Consider the following 18820-nt stretch of genomic DNA (forward strand, 5'->3'; position numbering starts at 1 on the left):
GGAGGGGTCTGTGGGGTGTGGGGAGCAGCAGGGTGCTCCAGGGGAGGGGCACAGGGATCCAGCCTCTGCAAAGGCTCTTCCAGTGCACTGGAGAGGAGGAAAGCTTTCATCTTTAACCTTCTGGGAACATTTTAATGGGGATGTGGTGAAGCCCTGTCCCTCATGCTGTGGATTTGCCCGCAGGAGTTGGTTTGGGGATGGTGACCAAGCAAAGACACCTAGAAGAGGAGCTTGCAGAAGTGGCCTTGGACTAAAATATGAGTGTTGTTACTGATGCCAGCAGAATCCATCATGCTGGGATTCATCAGAAAGCTGGGGAGCAAAGAGGAGAGGAATCTGCTCTTTTTCAAGGTGCACTTGGTGCACAAGTGAGCAAGGAGTACCTCCCCAGAGAGGGAAGCAGAGCCCCTGGGGGAGCAGAGGAGCAAGGTGGACTTGTTGCCATCCCAACAGTGTCTCCAGGGATGGATGGGGTCTGTGCCCACTTACCAGTCCTGTGAGAGCTGTTGAGTTTTCCTCTGGAAGATGCCAGTCTCCCATTGTGATGCAGTGGGGAGGGACCACAATTGGTGGGTGCCAAAATCTTCTCTGGGCTGGCTTTCTGATGATGGAAACTGCTTATGCCTTCTGTCCTTGCAGGATACAAAGGAGGAGGTCTCAGAGAAACCCAAGTGTGCTCCAACTGCAGAGAAATATGGCTGGATTAAAAAAAGCAGCGGGGGGCTCCTGGGACTGTGGAAGGATCGTTACATCCAGCTGAGGAAAACACAGCTCATGGTCTACGAGGATGAGGTATGGTCACAGCTAATGGCCTTGAATGAGGGGCAGGAGCAGGCCCCTGGGGACACATGCATGTCCCTGTGTTTTTTACTCTTCCCTCCAGCCCATTCCTTTTGAAAGGGCTTCTCCAGATATCTGCAGGAAGGGTAAACTCTGTAAAAGAGACAGCAGCTGCGTTTTAAATATATTATATATTATAAATATTTTAGCCACTGAATATTTTGACAGAGCCTTTGCCAAAATAAAAAATGGGGGGCAGGACATCCTGTGAGAAGGTGAACGGAGTAAAGCTTTGGGCGGAAGCAGGATATGTGCAATGAGGTTTTGGCTTTTGAAGGATAAAAGTGATTGTAGCAGGCTGACTTCCCACCTGCCACTTGAGGGGATGGCAGGCAACCCTGCAGCTGTTTGGCACCCCTCAAGCAGCTCAGACTGTTGCCAGCCAGACTCTTCAGGGTTTCTTTTAGCCACTGAAGGATGCACAGTGAGATTGTGAGTGCTTGCTGTCCTCCTTAAGCACGGACAGTCTGGATTTGGCTCATCTTTTCCCTTTACTTGAGCCAGTTCTGAGCAAAGGACCCCTGGGAGCCTTGTCCTGGACTTCCCTAGATAAACTGCATGCCTTAAGTTCATGGCCACACTTCGAGCTGTTTCCAGACAAATGAGGAGTAAGAGCCAAGCCAAATCTGTCCTGCATTTTCAGGCAAAAAGAATGAAAAGTGCAGAACTGCTCCTGCCAGGATGCAAAGGTGGCTTTGTCCTGAGTCAAGCCCTTTTTCCTGGGCTGGAAGCTGCTTCTGCAAGAGCAGAGTTTGCCCCAGAAGTTGGAAATTACAGTGCAGAGCGCAAGCTACAACCAAGAGGGGTGTGAGATGAGGGGTGGGTGGGTCTAAGCCCTGTGGTGGCCTGTGTGTGCAGCAGGGTGGGGGACTGTGGTCTGCTCAAGGACCACGTGCCTGTGAGGTGTGAGGCCCAAGAGGATCTGGGTCATGTGTGGGCATCAGGACAATATAAAAGCAAAATCATGTAAAGCTTCATGTGCAGTGTGTCAAGGGAAGAAGAATGGGGAAATTTCAGCAGCTGCATTGCTGTGGTGGTTTCAGGAACAAAGGACTGATAGTGAGTTCAGTTCTCTTTTTTAAAAACATACTCTTGCCTAATAAAAAAGATTTGTTATAAACAATTTAGGTTAAAGGGTACTACCTCTTCCCTTATGCTGAACACTCCTGCTCTTCCCAAATCCCAAAGCTTTCTGGTGTCTTTTGTTCTTAGCTGTGAAATGTCATGAAGAGTGCAAAAATAATGACAGGAGAAGTCAATGTCAGGTGATGAGCAGTTCAGAAGGCAGGAAAAGCAAGGGGGAGTTCTCTTACCCAGAGGGATGCAGCCTGGTCCTGCAAACTGTTGACTCTCTCTAGATCATTTCCCAGTGCCCTGGACACCTGTTGACTCCAGCTGAAGCTTCAGGAACTTGAAGATTCAAAATCTATAAACATGACATAGGTTTTTTTTAAAGGGTATGCCTTTAAAAACAAGATACATGGAGGCTCTCATTACCACAAGGGAAAAGGAGGCTTTTAAAGTAAGATTAATTTTCACAGACATTCAGAAGAAGGAAAAAATCCCAATCATTTAAAGGGTTATTTTATTATCTCAAGAAGGAAAATGGCATTTGTAACAACCAGGCATAATGTTTTCTGGTAGCCTGCGGATTGTGGTAACATCCTGTAATAAATTGCATCTGTAAGCTACAGTAGCTGCAAGGTCCCATTATTGTAAATAAGGGATCATGTTAATATCTATAGGCTATTAAACTGGCTTACAGTGAAGTCAAATGTCTTAGGAGAGGAAATTGCTGCAAAATTATCTGGTAGCACAATAGGATAACATGTGATTGTGCAGACTTACTACAGGGAAACCAGAGGAAATGGCAATTTTCTGCACTCTGGAGGGGTCTTGTTGCAACAGAATTGAGGCAGTTCATGTTTATTACTGTATTTATCTTCCTTTAATGTGAGTCAGGGCAGTGTGGCTGTCTCTACCTTACAAATGGGGAACTAAGTTTCTGAGATGGGAAGGGTTGATGTCTAGGCAGAGTCTGTGGTGCAGTGTGCTATGGTGGTTTGCATTTCTGGAGTTCAAGGTGCCATTTTTCCCACTGGACCTTCTCCACATATCTGCTCTGTGTGACCCTGGAGAAGAACACAGCATTCCAGACCATCCTCAGGCTGAAACATTTACAGATGGGATTGTTCAGTGCTTGCTGAAAAGGAGATAAAACCTTGGGCAACAGGAATAAAAGACATCTCTCCATATTTATCCTGAATTAGACTTGGATGGGTTAAACGGGGAGGTCAGCTGCCATGTGGGCAGGCAGGTTTGGAGGCTGAGCCCTTCAGCTGCTGAGCCCATCAGATTTCCAGGAACTGAGTGGTGCCTTGGACTCAGTGTGCTTTCTCAGTCCCTCCCATGTCCACCCCTTCACAAAGGGGTGCTAATGTTGCCTTTAGCGGTTGTTTCCTATGCAGGCCCTTGTTGATGCAGTTGCATGAGCCTGGCTGCACTTGTAGCTGAGGTTTAGGTGCAAAACGAGCAGAGGGGACGGCCAGCACCAGATACAGACAAGAACATTGTACATTGTTGCTGGAAAGTACAGTCTGAGCAGCACACAAATACCATATATCATCATCAGTAGCAAACTCCGGGAACGTGCTGGAGATTGATTCCCTGACCTGCCCTGGGAACGTGTTCCCCAAGTTGCATCTGCTAGTCAGTCTTTGGGTTTGGTTTAAAGCAGAGCCACCTCCTGAAGCAAATGGCAAATGCTTATTGTGTTACCTGGAGCAGATGGGGTGAAAGCCATCCCACACGGCTTCAGGTTTCTTTCAGAGGATGGGGAATGAAGGGAGATGGATTTCTTGTTCTCTGCTGTGCCTGCATCTACGGCACCCTCCATCTGTACCCTCACCTAAATGAAGATGCAGTTAAGCCAGATGTTTGTATATTCCATACCCAAATGTCAGGAAAGGAGGCACTGATGCAAGTACAGGGTGCTTGGATCCCAAGAAACTGCTGTGCAGGTCTGCACAGAACCAAGTGGGTTATTTTCTAGTGGGGTTTCTTGTCTTCTTGTTTCTGCATATTCTTGCAATAAAAAAACCTACAGAGTTGTTTGGGTTTTTTTTGCCTGAAGACCAGGCAATGCAATGTAGGGTGACTAGACAGATCAATATCATCACTTCATGGATTAGAAAGCATCAGTCTCGAGTTTGGATTTTTTTATCCCCTAAACAGTGCAGCTAGTGCCTAGACCTGTTTTCTTGTTATTTTAGGGTTTCCTTGTAAGTGTATTATTTGACAGGGAAAAATCCTACTAGATTCTAGAGACCAGAGGATCCACTTGGTGTTCAACAAATGGACACAACACCTCCATTTTGCCCCTGATAAAGTGATAGCAAGGTATACCCAAAAGTGATTTGTTAAAACACTTTGAGAGCCTCAAACAGAGAAATAAATTATTATTTCAGAGTTAGACATTTTACACTGAATGGAGGGTCTCAGCCACTGAGTGAGTGTCAGTGAGGAGGTTTTTGCTGGGAATTACACCTTCATATAAATAAAAATTTCAGGGAGTCTTTCCCCCCCACCTTTTTATAAACTTTTCATTAAGGAAATTTGCCAAGTGTGATTCTTCAGTTAAGCACATGCATTAATATGTCCAGGTGTTCAGTAACTTTCTTCTTAAGCACCCAGCCAATAGACACAGATATGTTTGTCACAGGATGTGCTCATGAAGAGTTAATGGAATAGTTTTTCTGCATTAAACCATGAATGTAAGGGTTCTGTACCAGGATTGAGCTTGTCCAGAACGTGTCAGGGCAGGACTCTGGAAGTGACCTTGTCTCTGCATGGTGCTGAGTGTCCTTCAGGTCCCAGGAGGCTGAAGGGACCTGGGGACCTGCGTCAGGGTCGGGTCTTTCGTTCTTTATCTTAGTGTTGCAGGACAGACATAAAGGATCTCTTTGTGACCCAGGTAGGCTCACAGAGTGGGGATGGCTGCTTGCCAAGGGTAAAACATAGACAAAAGCTCCATTCTGCTGCTCCCTGAACTCAGATGCTTTTCCTTTGCCTCATACATGGAGTTTTTATATTTCTCTGGCTGCTTTCTTCCCTGCTTTCCCTGAAGAGGATAACTCACTTGAAAAGTTCAGGTCCCTGAGATGACGGAACCATTGCTTGAACAGTCAGCGTGTCTCTGGGAGACAGCATCCTGCATGTCCCCGTCCTCTCTGCCCTTGTTCCCTCACCAGGTCACAGTCCCCAAAGCCTCGCCAGGGAGAAGACAGGCAGCTGGAAGGCAAGAGGCAATCTCACAGCAAAACCACACCTTTCCACCCTTCCAAGTCCCCTTGTTGCCCAGCTTGGTGTTCTACAGCCCTTAGGACATGGCGCACGGCTTGCACAGGGAAGAGTTCCTGTCCAAGAGGCAGGACGGATGGCATGGACAGGGAGGGTGACAGGGGCTCTGCTGGGGACAGAGCTGCTCTTGAGAGCAGGGAGGGTGGGCAGGAGGCTTGGGGCTGGTGTCAGCTCAGAGCACTGCTGAGCTCTGCATCCTGAGCCCAGGGAAGGAGGGGAAGGAGCTGGGAGCTGCACTGGCCGTGCGCAGGGCTGTAACGTGGGCGGTCGTCCTCCGAAGGCCAGGATGAGATCACCCATCCCCGAGGCATGTATTCCTGACCTCACCCTTCTCTGTCATTTCTTGGCCGCAGAGGGGTTATTATTTCCATCCCTGTCCTTTTGCAGTGACATTGTGATACCAGGATTGCAGCAGGAGCCTTCAAAGGGCCCGATAGTGTCAGCAGGATTTTATCGGCTGGGTTTTAGGTTTGGGCAGGATTCATCTCCTCCTCCTAGTATGCCTTTTCCCAGTTCACATTCACCTACTCAGTGTTAAATGAAATAAACAGTAATGTCATTAAAATAATAAACCTAAATTAGATCCAGACGTCCCTCGGTGGCTCAGGACTTGCTCTGTGTACTGGCATCAGCTCTGCCGGGCCCCCATCCCCAGATAGGAGGGTTAAAAAAACTGAAACACAGGCCGAGTTCTGCACAGCGACTTAAATGTCAAGTGGTAAAGGGAGGAAATTCCCCGCAGCCCACTTCCCTCTGAACTCTCCATTCCCTGCCTCCAGCCACGCAGCAGCTTCCTGGCTATGACATGTTTCCTCATCCCACACCCCCTTCTCCACTACAGAAATTGCTAAATACAAACTCATATGGGCACAAGGAGCTGCCCTGGGAGCAGAGCCTGAGATGGGGGTGGTTATGGCCAGCGATTTTAATTCAGGATGGTACTGGAGAGGTTCATGAGCCATGCTGACTGTAGCACTTCACTGGCAAGAACTGCTCTGAGATTCTCACTGCTCATTTGTGCTTAGCAAAAGGGAGCTTTGGTCTCTGCTGGGCTACTGAGACATGAAGAATATTATCTGCCCAGTGTTACGCTGCAATTCCTATTAGGGATGGTGCTCTGCAGCTGAACTGAGCCACGCACCACGTGTGGAATTTTAGTTATGTTGCTGGGAGAAATGAGCCAAGATCGCGGCCGGCAGTCATCAGTGGAGATACTCCAGAGATAAATATTCCCTGCTGAGATGCTGGCCCAGACAGTTTTGCCTGCTGCACAGGGCTGTATTTCCAATCCTAAGCGTTTTGACAGCTCAGAGTGTGGCTGCAAGAGGACTGTGTCCATCACACATGGCTCCTGCTGACCTTTGTGATGTGAGGACCAGTCTGCCCCAGCTCAGTGTGGCAACAGGGCTCCCCTCCTATCCCTGCTCTGGCTCAGGCTTCCTGAGGGGGCTGCTTGGACCATTGTGATGCTTATGTCATCTTCCCTGTGAAGAAGCAGAATCACATCTCCTCCTTTCATTGTGGGATGGAGGTAGTGTCACTTCTGGCTGCGGATGCCGGGATGAGGCTAACAGCAATGACAGAAGCTGGTGTTACTGTCCCCAGCCTGTTATTTGCTCAGCCACTGTGGACCACTAGGCCTGTAGCTTAAAGACCAGGGTATTTTCTTAATGAGATGCCAGCCTGATTTATGGGGCTTTCTGCCTGCATGCAGGTTATTTTAAGGCAGAAGAGTTTTTAGACAGTTGCAAAGGGAAGAAATGCAGAATTTGATGGTCTATGATTGATTTCAATGCCTCTTTTTCATAGTAATGTTTCATTCCCTCTCTGCAGGATGAACAGAAGTGCATAGAAACGGTGGAACTGGAGAGTTATGACAAGTGCCAGGAGCTGCGTGCACTACTAAAAAGGAAAAATCGTTTCATTTTAATCCGCTCCCCGGGTAAGAAGGTAGGATTGCCTTTCTCATCACCCTCGAGTTTGCTAACTCCAAAGTGAGTTCCAGCCAGCTGTGCCCAGAGCAGATGAAAAGCTCTGAGACTGAGCTCCTTGGCTGCTGGGAGAATGACCTGTAGCTGTGAAGGGTGTACAGTGTGTAAGAAGGAAGGCCACTGTCATATAGATTTCTTTCTTGTTGTGGGGAAAGCATCTTCCTGTGGCTCGACCTTTTCCTCTTGGCTTTTTTCCCCTGCCTTAGCATATTCTTTCTTCCAGTACTCCCTAAGTTGTACTTCTTAGATCATTCCCTGTGGTTCCTCCATGTCTTTTGAGCACCTGTGGATGCTGCAGCTTTGCCCAAGTCCAGTGAAATCAATAATTCCAATCCATGTACTGAGACAGTTCCTGGAATTAGAACCATTGATCTCAGAAACTCCAGTGCAAATTTACTTGCAGCCAAACAGTTCCTAGGAGAAAAGATTTATTTTGTAGAATTCATGAAACCCTACATCTGTAGCTTCCTGCACAGCATCTGGTTAGATACAGAAGCTAAAACCAGGCTGGCATTGCAAAGTGACTATACATCCATCTGAGCACTGGGTGTATGCAAGGACATCCTGCTTTACTTCCTATCTATAGTCATCATCACTACACCTCTTTTGATGTTCTCCTTAGCTCCTACATGCATGCTATCCATTTCAGCCTCTTTATGGGCTAGAATTCTTCATTGTTGCTTTGGGGTATCACACTTTGCCTTCTAATTTCAATGTGATTTTTTTGGCCTAAAAGTTCTTACTAAATCTCCCCATGCAAATCTGAAGTTGTGAGGGACAAAACACATTCATTTCCATAAGAACATGAACAGACACAAATACCAACTTGCTGCATTCCCCCATCTCCATTTTGTTTAAATAAATGGAGATTGTTTAGTCCTTGTTGTCACTGTTGCTTATTCTTTCACTCCAGTCACTTAGTGTTTACACATATAATAAGACCCCAGCTGAGTTCAGAGCACCATTGTGCTAAACTTCATTCAAAACAACAAAACAAGGACTTTCCTGCCCCAGAACCCTGGGCTAGTGAGCTCCAGCAGAGCACTGGAGCCCAGAACACATTAGGAAGGAATTCTTCCCTGCAAGGGTGGGGAGGCCCTAGCACAGGCTGCTCAGAGCAGCTGTGGCTGCCCCATCCCTGGAAGTGTTCAAGACCAGGTTAGATAGGGCTTGGAGCAACCTAGAATAGTGGAAGGTGTCCCTGCCCATGGCAGGGGGGCTGGAACTAGATGTTTTTTCTCTTCCAAGCCAAATGATTCTAGGATTCTGTGATTCTAAGTGTACATCTATTCCCAGGGAGGCCAATAATAAATACCTTGTGTGCTCAGAGATGGGCAGCACAGTAGGAACAGGTATTATCTGCCAGTATGTTACTGAGAGAGAATTGTCTAATAGCTGCATATGTCTCTGCACTGCTCCATGAATCAATACAGGGTGTGAGACCTGTTCCTAAACCTTTCATTTCTTGCAATGAGAAAAATATGCCCAAACTGTGCCCAAAAGGGTAACTTCATCCTTTTGGCATGCTGGCAGGTTTACAGCTACCCTGTTTTTCATGCCACTGATTCAATGGAGACCTAGATAGAGGTTACTTTTTATAAGGCTCTTTTGGTGAAAGGAAGGGCTTTTATAAATGAAAAGTTCCCTGTTTGTGGCTCCCCTCCCGCCCTTCTTTTGGCTGGGAATCTGGTGAGGGTGTTGACACACAACATACTTTGGCAGATGTTAGCACAGGCTTCAATTAGGAGGCCAGCATACACAACTGTCCTTCTTCTGTTTTGAAATACACAGCTGTGGCAATATATATCAGTTAAACATTTTCCATTTGGGAGGCTTGCTGCCATCCACAGTTTAAAATCACCCTGTGAGCCAGCTTGCCAAACCCTGCCACATCTTGCTAGGGTTTTTTTCTTTTCACCTTCTCTCCTGAGCATAATGGTGAGGAATAAGTTTGAGGGACTTAGCAACAAGCTAGGAAAGGCCATTTCTGTTTCAGTGCAAAAATCTTGAATACAGGGAGCCCAGTTTACTTGCAGGGGAATCCCAGTTTAAATCTTGGATGGGATATTTTTGAGCAGAGATGAATCAGTCAGTTAAAACTACTCTGCAGCTGAAGTTGCACCTGAATAAATAAGTTGTCCTGCTAAACACTGGTCGTTGATGAATGTACCCCAGATTCTGCTTGGCCTGTTGACAAGGATGACATTTTTGTTAAGCTGTGACAATATAAGCATGTCACACGCCTGCACGGGTATGGAACTGAAAGAAAGCACTGCCCCCTGAGCTTCAATTCTTCAGTGAAGGAAGCTGGCAGTGTGCAAAAGCCCCGTTCTGCTTAGAAATCTCAAATGCTTCATTCCATCCACAGCAATTAAGTGAAAACTTTTGGATGCAGAGAGCTGGGCTTCTAAGAAAGGGCAGTAGCCTTGGCCTGGAGACTTTAAAATGTACTACTCACAATGCAGAAAAGCAATGTAAATGATGCTTGGTGTAAACTCTGAAAATTACCAAGATTGGCACAAGTCTGGTGTTCAGTGGATCTGAAAAGCTTCAGCTGCAGAGAAGTATTAATATTGGGAAGAGGATGGTAGTAAGGAAAGAGTCCACCAGCAAGTCCTGCAGCTTCTCACACCTGTGGTCAGGGATGGAAACTTCCATTGCTTATTTTTTCTTCCATCAATTTTTGAGGTACCTGGAACTGCCTTCACCAGGGGCCCAGCCTGAAAGCTGCAGCAGAATGCAATGAGGTTTGGGGAAGTCTGCTCCTGGGGTCTGCCAGTCTGGCAGAGATGCTGCATTATTCCCAGAGATGATGTAGCTCTTGGTTCAGCTACAGAAAACCACCAGAATCCTCTGACAGTCATCTCATAGAAACATTGAATGGTTTGGGTTGAAAGGGACCTTAAAGATCACCTAGTTCCAACCTCCCTGTCATAGGCAGGGAGTCCCTTGTCTTCTCCTTTCCCCTTCTTGATATATGACCTGACAAAGTCATGTAGAAGAAGGCAAGAAATGACCTCCCATCTGGCAGATAGACTCTGCTGCACTCATGGTAGTTAAGATGTTACTGACCCAGCTCTGCTGCAGCTTCTGCTGGAGGTGACCACCCTGTACCAAAAGTCAGCAGAAGGGAACACATCCCCCAGCAGTTTACAGGCAGTTCACAGTCCAGTTTAGCCCAGCCCAGCCTCACCAGGCTTTGCACTGAAACAGATAAGGACCAAGCACAGGTTTGTGCCACCTACCTCTGCAGCAGATCTGCAGAACTGCTCAGCAAAGAAGTGTTGGTAACAGTCTTAAACTGCAGCTACAAGCTCTCCAGAGCTTGTCTGTTAAATCACTTAGCACAGGTACAACAGACTGACCCCAGGAACACTTCTCTTTCCTGGAGAGCAGGCTTGGCATTGCCATCAGGCTGTCAGTGCTGGAGAAGACTGATGTCTCAGGGAGGACAGGGAGCAGGGAGGGAGCTGGTGCCCGCTGCTGTCACGGACAGTGATCCGTGTGGGAGCTCTCCTGCCTGATGGCTCAGCAGTGATTCAGCCTGAGGAACTGTCAGTAAATTGTGTAGCCTGCATTCATGGCTTACAATGGTCACTAGGTTTGGCCATGACAGCTTTTCCTGGCACATCAGCCTGTTGTTTATGGCATGACTCAGTCTCAGCTGGCTTAGCAAGAAGGAGTGCAAATGTGTTACCCTGCCTGCTGCCCTCTCATACTGGTGTCACTGACTCTCTGCCTTAAACTCCTGCTGGAGAGCAGAACCTGCTTCATGTTTTGTAGGAAATACCCATCTTTAGATGCATGTGCTGGTATCTGTAAATATTCAAATGAGTAAAGATACAGACCAGAGAAATTAATTTGTTCCTTGTTTGCTGAGAGTCTGGGAGTCTCAGAGCACTGTGCAGAGTCCCAGTGACAGGCAGGACTGAGACCAGCTTCTTCCTGCCTCCCCTCTGCAGCTTCCTGCTTTACAGAGATCTCCCATCCTGGTTTGGGTGAGCTTCCTCTCCCCAGTGCCTTGGCTGAGGAGAGGAGCCACAGATGGATGCAGACAGACCAGGGACTGCCAGGCAGCAAAAGGCTGTGGCTGGCAGCAGCCTGAGCACAAGCCTCAGAGCCCCAGCAACCTGACTCTGCCTTGGTGTCTGTAGATGTGTTATAAAAAGCAGAGAAAAAAAATTCTAAAATACCTGGGTACTGGGAGCAACCTGCCCCTCTGTGTCACAGCCCCAGGGAGCTGTGCAAGCAGGGAGCAGGGCTGCAGCAAACATGAGGCTGGCACTGCCCCCACTGCCCTGTGGGTCCCACTGTGCTGCTCATCCTCCCTCACCCAGCTCCCTTCTGCTGCCACCATGAGTCCCTTTCTCTCACCATCCACGGGATCTGCGTTTGATGGCAAAGGGTTGCATGCCAGAGGGACATCTCAGCTTCTCATTAACAAGGAACCACCCCCCTGAGGTTCTCTCTGCTCTGCCACAGAGTTGCTGACACCAGTGCTTAGTCACAGACTGGGAAGCTTTATTTGGAATGAGGCACAGAAAGTGGCATTGCAAGAGGAAGCTTGAAGTGAGGCAGGAATCCTTCCCCTGAACAACGTGTACGGAGATTTCTAAACCCTGGTGCAGGCTGCCAGGTCTTTGCCAGGCAGTGCAGCAGCTCAGCTGCTCACAAGTAGAGCTTTTTCATAAGCTTTTATAATCACAAAGCTTTGGGGCAAAATCGTTTCCAAACAAAAAAAGTTTTTGAGCACACACAAAACCAGGCCAGCTTGGACTAAAACAAAATCTGGCCATTGCTCTGTTTTGGAGCCTTGCCTTCCCTTACATTCCCTGGTTAGAGTGGCTCTTCTGCATCCCAGACAAAGGGCTCTTTTTCCAGAGGGCTGTGGGTCAGGCCCTAACCTCCCCTCTGAGCTCTCAGGAAGGCATGTGGTCCTGTCACCTTACGTGCAAACTGATCAAATAAAGAATCATTCCCCAAGTTATTCCTTAACTCCCTGCTTGCCATGATGGTTGTGAGTGTCTGGCACTTGGAAGCTGTGATGTAAATCCATGGCACTGACACGAAAAATAAATACAGAAAGGAAGAACAGTTGGTTTCTAACAGCAAGAGTGGGTGTAAGGAGATCAGGCTTTAGTTCTGCAGAATTTCTGATGGTCCCTTCAGAAGTTGCTGAGACCCAGAACAGTTGCTGCTTTGTTGTGCCATGAACAGGGAGCTGCTAAGAGCACTCGACTGTCAGTCACCATTAGCTTTGTCCCCCTCATTTAATGTAGTCCCTGTTTTATATAGACACTGCTGTGATTTTGGAATGTGGGGCCTCATTTACAAAAAGGCTGAGGCTACAACTGCTCTTGAAGGCAATGGGAAAGTGCAGAGTACTTATAAGGATGTTAAATACCCCAAAAAAACTGCTCCAGGCAAAACCCCCATGAGGCTGTGTTTTGAACAACCTCTCTGTAGCTCCCTTCCCCACCTGGAAGAGGTGGATAATTTCAGTTGCCCTGAAAAGGAATTTGTGAAGCCCCCTAGATACTGTAGTGATAAGCAGGAAAGAAAAAAGACTGTCAGGGGAATCAGTAATTCTGTTTTCAGGGCAGGGCTGGAGCAGAGTGAAATCAATAAGACATATTGACCCAGGAGGATAAAACACATGATGGAATAACTGAGTAAGAAGTGCCACCCTGTTGTTAGGGATGGTGCTAGGAGGAGCACACACAGCAGGCTGACATCCCTGCAGCCCGGAAACAATGGGAGTGTCTGACTTTTCAGTGCTTCATTTTGCAATGTTGCTGGTGTCCTTTATCAGAGCCCCAGCAACCTGACTCTGCCTTGGTGTCTGTAGATGTGTTATAAAAAGCAGAGAAAAAAATTCTAAAATACCTGGGTACTGGGAGCAACCTGCCCCTCTGTGTCACAGCCCCAGGGAGCTGTGCAAGCAGGGAGCAGGGCTGCAGCAAACATGAGGCTGGCACTGCCCCCACTGCCCTGTGGGTCCCACTGTGCTGCTCATCCTCCCTCACCCAGCTCCCTTCTGCTGCCACCATGAGTCCCTTTCTCTCACCATCCACGGGATCTGCGTTTGATGGCAAAGGGTTGCATGCCAGAGGGACATCTCAGCTTCTCATTAAGAAGGAACCACCCCCCTGAGGTTCTCTCTGCTCTGCCACAGAGTTGCTGACACCAGTGCTTAGTCACAGACTGGGAAGCTTTATTTGGAATGAGGCACAGAAAGTGGCATTGCAAGAGGAAGCTTGAAGTGAGGCAGGAATCCTTCCCCTGAACAACATGTACGGAGATTTCTAAACCCTGGTGCAGGCTGCCAGGTCTTTGCCAGGCAGTGCAGCAGCTCAGCTGCTCACAAGTAGAGCTTTTTCATAAGCTTTTATAATCACAAAGCTTTGGGGCAAAATCGTTTCCAAACAAAAAAAGTTTTTGAGCACACACAAAACCAGGCCAGCTTGGACTAAAACAAAATCTGGCCATTGCTCTGTTTTGGAGCCTTGCCTTCCCTTACATTCCCTGGTTAGAGTGGCTCTTCTGCATCCCAGACAAAGGGCTCTTTTTCCAGAGGGCTGTGGGTCAGGCCCTAACCTCCCCTCTGAGCTCTCAGGAAGGCATGTGGTCCTGTCACCTTACGTGCAAACTGATCAAATAAAGAATCATTCCCCAAGTTATTCCTTAACTCCCTGCTTGCCATGATGGTTGTGAGTGTCTGGCACTTGGAAGCTGTGATGTAAATCCATGGCACTGACACGAAAAATAAATACAGAAAGGAAGAACAGTTGGTTTCTAACAGCAAGAGTGGGTGTAAGGAGATCAGGCTTTAGTTCTGCAGAATTTCTGATGGTCCCTTCAGAAGTTGCTGAGACCCAGAACAGTTGCTGCTTTGTTGTGCCATGAACAGGGAGCTGCTAAGAGCACTCGACTGTCAGTCACCATTAGCTTTGTCCCCCTCATTTAATGTAGTCCCTGTTTTATATAGACACTGCTGTGATTTTGGAATGTGGGGCCTCATTTACAAAAAGGCTGAGGCTACAACTGCTCTTGAAGGCAATGGGAAAGTGCAGAGTACTTATAAGGATGTTAAATACCCCAAAAAAACTGCTCCAGGCAAAACCCTCATGAGGCTGTGTTTTGAACAACCTCTCTGTAGCTCCCTTCCCCACCTGGAAGAGGTGGATAATTTCAGTTGCCCTGAAAAGGAATTTGTGAAGCCCCCTAGAAACTGTAGTGATAAGCAGGAAAGAAAAAAGACTGTCAGGGGAATCAGTAATTCTGTTTTCAGGGCAGGGCTGGAGCAGAGTGAAATCAATAAGACATATTGACCCAGGAGGATAAAACACATGATGGAATAACTGAGTAAGAAGTGCCACCCTGTTGTTAGGGATGGTGCTAGGAGGAGCACACACAGCAGGCTGACATCCCTGCAGCCCGGAAACAATGGGAGTGTCTGACTTTTCAGTGCTTCATTTTGCAATGTTGCTGGTGTCCTTTAGCACAGGACTATTCCTGTGTGCCTGTGCAGTGTGGGTGAGGGCACCACATGGAGCTGTTTGGATCCCAGCTGATCTGCCATGGAGCCACCTGTAAGGTGAAGATGATATTTCTCTCACTTGGAGTGTACTCTGGGGCACAGCTACTATAATACTGGTGATGTGCTCAGAGGAAATAGCAGTGAATTAAATAACACCCTGCCTACTGTCACTGCTGTGGGCAAGAAGAGATTGGAAACACTGAGCAAAGCCATGGGGCTGTCCTGGAGGAAGGGAAGAGCTTGCTGGCTGGAGGACAGGCCATACAATCACCCATCCTCCCTCCTTATTTGTGACCTATACTTCTTGCCAGTTCCCTCTTATATGACCAGCTCTTCCCTTCTTCTTGGGGCAGCTCTTCAGACCCCAGAGAGTGCCTGTCTGCAGTGTTCAATGCTGGATTTCATTTGCAAACAGAAATAAGATATGGTGGATTTTTGCACTTCCATTGCTCTTACGCCTCATTGTGTCTGTGCCCAGCTGGGTCAGGGTTAGAGCAGCCAATGTCAGTGCCCCACATTCCAGTATCAGTTCTGTTCTCCAGAGCCACAGGAACAGGGAAGCAGGCAGAGCCCACTGCATGCAGCCTTCCCATTCCTGGTATTCTGGAGGAAGTGGGAGATAAAATGTTTTACTTCATCTGAACCAGCCAGTATGACTTGGACTTTCAGTCTGACTCTGTGCAGTGTGACCATTTGCTGTACAACTCAGTGATGCTCCAAGAGCTATTCCAAGTGTTTTGCAGAAGGGATAAACTTACGTTTTCACTACTTTAGTAGTTACCAAAATAAAACTACAACAAAAAGCTGTCCAGCATAACAAAATCATGTTCATGGGAGCTATGCCAAAGCACAAAGGAATCTGTAGTTTAAACACAGGCTAGAAGTGCATGTTATATAGAAACTGAAGTGATTCAGAGGTACCTCTGGTCCTGACAAGGAATGCTCAGGCAAAATTCTCTCTCTGCTCTTGCAGGTTCATGATATCAAATTTCAAGCTCCATCTTTGGAAGAAAAGGAATCGTGGATAAAAGCTCTTAATGAAGGGATCAATAGAGGCAAAAATAAAGTATTTGATGAGGTAAGAGAAACAGTTTTCAAACTCCTATGTTTCTGTGTCTGTTCTCATCCATGACTCCTTTAGCTAAAAGCAGAACTTGCCTGAACTCTTGTTCTCATCCTTCCTGCATGCCATTCATGGTCCAAGGAAAGAGAAAGGTGGTGTGCAAGGTAGGGCAGGTTCCTTCCCTTCAGAGCTTGGGATCAGAGGATTTCTGGGAGTTCCCTTCTCCCAATGGAAGCAGCTGGTGGAGAGAGGCAGCTGCAGCTCTGAGTTGTGTAGAGCTGGGATGCAGCCTGGAGGGATCATCCCTCATCTTCCCCGCACTGCCATGGTCCTCAGCACCAAGCAGCCTGGAAATGGAGGTACTTGATTAGGATACAGCCCAGTCTTCAGGACTGGAAAAGTCTGAAGTGACTCAGTCCACCAGCTATTCTGCCTGCAGTCTGGTGGAAAGTTACTCCATGGTGCTGGCCAAACCTGCCTGCCTCTCAGCCGGCCCCAGCATACCTGCACTTTCAAATTCTCCTCCCATCCTGCTGTATCGAGGGGAGGATGAAAATTGCACAACCTAGAGCCTGTTTAACCTTGTCCTGCTTAACCTTGTCCCTCTTAGTTTGTAAGTCAGCCCTGAGCTAAACCAAGGGAGCAGCATCTCTTCTGCAGTTCTTTCCGTAACTGAAAGGAAATTAACAAAACCACCACCATGGGAAAAAAAGAGAAAACGAGCAGGGTAAGGAGGGACAAGGAAATCAGCAAAACTGTTTAGCAAAGGAAACCAAAGCAATGAGTAAAAGTTCTGAGAAAAGGGCTAACTTGTGTAGATACAGTGCGAGAGGCGTAAACTCTGAGAAGTTGGGCTTTGCTTTTATCCAGTACAATGGGCAGTGAACTCTGCACACCCTTCAGCAGCACAGCAAGGTGGGATCTTAGATCACCTCCCTGCCCTGTGAAGTGAGGTTATCCTCCTTACAGAAGGATCCAGCCTCTAATTCTAAGTCATTCCAGTAAGGATCAAACCTCAGATTTAAAGTGTTTCCACATAGGCTAGGCACAGGGTAATGGGTCAAGCCCTCAGCTTACTTGGATTATCTGTTCTCCCCTGAAGGAGCTGTAAAACCACTCTGCCATACCAGCCATTTTTCTCTTTAAATCCTTATTTCACCCTTGCCAGCTTTCCTCTTGTATAAACTTGTGGTACCAAGGACACACAGATGTTTCAGTGTCCCTGGTCACTGGTGCTGCCCCTCCATGGGGAGCAGACTCCAGCCCTTGGCCATCAGAGTGTGGGTGGATGGTCACAGAGCCAGCACAGAGAAATACCTGTCAGGGCACTTGGACTTCCCTCCTTAGGAGTGTGAGGCAGTGCATTTCTCATCTGATTCCAGGAAATAAATTTTTTTAATTCAGCTGGATCTGCAATTAATCCAGGTCAGTGCTCACACCTTCTCCCCAGCATCCTGCAGTCATTAGAGCTGTGGAAGGGAAGGGCTGAAACAAAGTGCTGCTGATACAGTTCACAGTCAGGTCACAGTTATTAATGAGCTTTCACCTCTAAGATGGAAACAGCAGTTTTGGTGCTGTGTTCTGCCATGTGCAGGAGCTGGTCCAAGCACAGGGTGCAGTGAGGACAAAGCTCCTTGTGTCCTTTTTTCTTGGCCTCTTAGGTGGAGATGAGTTTAGCCACTGCAAACCTCTGAGACCCTAAATATCCAGCACATACGTGCAGGGCTTTGCAGGCAGGCTGTAACTGAGCTCTGAGGTAAAGACTAGAGGTGAAATGCTTCAACATTTCATGTGTGACAGTGACAACTTTATGGACATGTCCTGAGAAATTAATGACCCTCTTCCATTTTTGTTTTTCTCCTCTTCCCCCTGTTAAAGGTGAAAGTAGACGAGAGCCTTTCCTTGGACCACGTGACTCGGGACAGGGTGAAGGTGTCCCACGGACGTCGGCCACCCACGAGAAGTCACCTAAAGGAGGTAAGTGCACCCTGTTGGAGTGAGCCATCCCACCAGCTGGGATCACCCAGAGCTGCTCCTGCCACTCAGGTACCAAACCCCAGGGGAAATCCCAGGTATGGACAGCCCAGAGAAAGCTGACAAGGGAAAAAACTTCCTGCAGGAAAGACTGTGCCAGCACCTCTCTAATGAAGCTCCAGGTTCCCATAGATCTCTATCAGCTGCAGCACGTTACCATATATTTAGCTTTTCCTAACTCATAAGCTACTTCACCATCTGGTCAGAGCCATTAGAGACTGAAGCTCCTATATTTATTTTCAAAGACGTGATAATTTTGTAGCCACAGTGGTCTAAAGGTAGAAGAACTGCATGGTCCACGGGGAGAAGCTGTATTTTTATTAAGCTAACTGGAGAAAGCAGATGAGCTTTCAAGCTTACAAGCCCTTCCCTAGGTCTGAAACAGAATACATTATTCTCCCAGGCAGTTTTATAGACTAACCTGTCTACTTTTAACTGATTTTCTGGGTCTGTCACTTAAAAAAAAAAAAGAAAAAGCCACAAACCTGCATTTCATTTCCAAGGGAGAGGTTCTTACTAATGTTTGATTCCTGTGATTTATGAAGAAGTTTCTACAGACAGATTGATATTTTAGCTGAGTGTTAATCACAAGCAAGGAAGGTTTTTAAATCAAACCTTCTTTCTTCAGACTTCCAAGACCCTGACTTATGTGCCTGCACAACACTCAGATGACCCTTGTGCAGAAAATGAGATACCCCGAGACTTTTTACTTTGCATAGAAATGGAGGGAGAGTGTCTCTCCCAGAGAAATGCATGAGAATGAATCATAGATTCCCATCCTCCAGAAAACCGCAGAAGAAAACATGACAAAAGTCACAGCAACAATGAACTGTGGATTCTGTTGCCTAATACGGGTTCAGTTAAGGTGGGGAGCCCTTCCCTAGGCACTAAAAACATCTCTCTTCCCTGCTCAGATCACTATTTTCACAAGATACCCCTGAGGTTAATACCTCTAAGATGTCTCACCCTCAGCCAAAATCAGGGGAAACAGAG

General features: G+C 47.3%; 1 protein-coding gene across 1 annotated transcript in view; it reads left to right on the forward strand.

Moving 5' to 3' along the window:
• The first annotated feature begins 273 nt into the window (after positions 1-273).
• PLEKHO2 (pleckstrin homology domain containing O2) overlaps positions 274-18820 on the forward strand; it is a 24216-nt gene continuing 5669 nt past the window's right edge. Inside the window, 6 exon segments of the mRNA XM_014308349.2 lie at positions 274-310; positions 313-368; positions 640-792; positions 7033-7149; positions 15704-15808; positions 17672-17770. Coding sequence (XP_014163824.1) covers positions 274-310; positions 313-368; positions 640-792; positions 7033-7149; positions 15704-15808; positions 17672-17770 — 567 coding nt within the window.

This window comes from Geospiza fortis, unplaced genomic scaffold (assembly GCF_000277835.1).
Source record: "Geospiza fortis unplaced genomic scaffold, GeoFor_1.0 scaffold2, whole genome shotgun sequence".
In the NCBI taxonomy this organism is placed as follows: Eukaryota; Metazoa; Chordata; class Aves; order Passeriformes; family Thraupidae; genus Geospiza; species Geospiza fortis.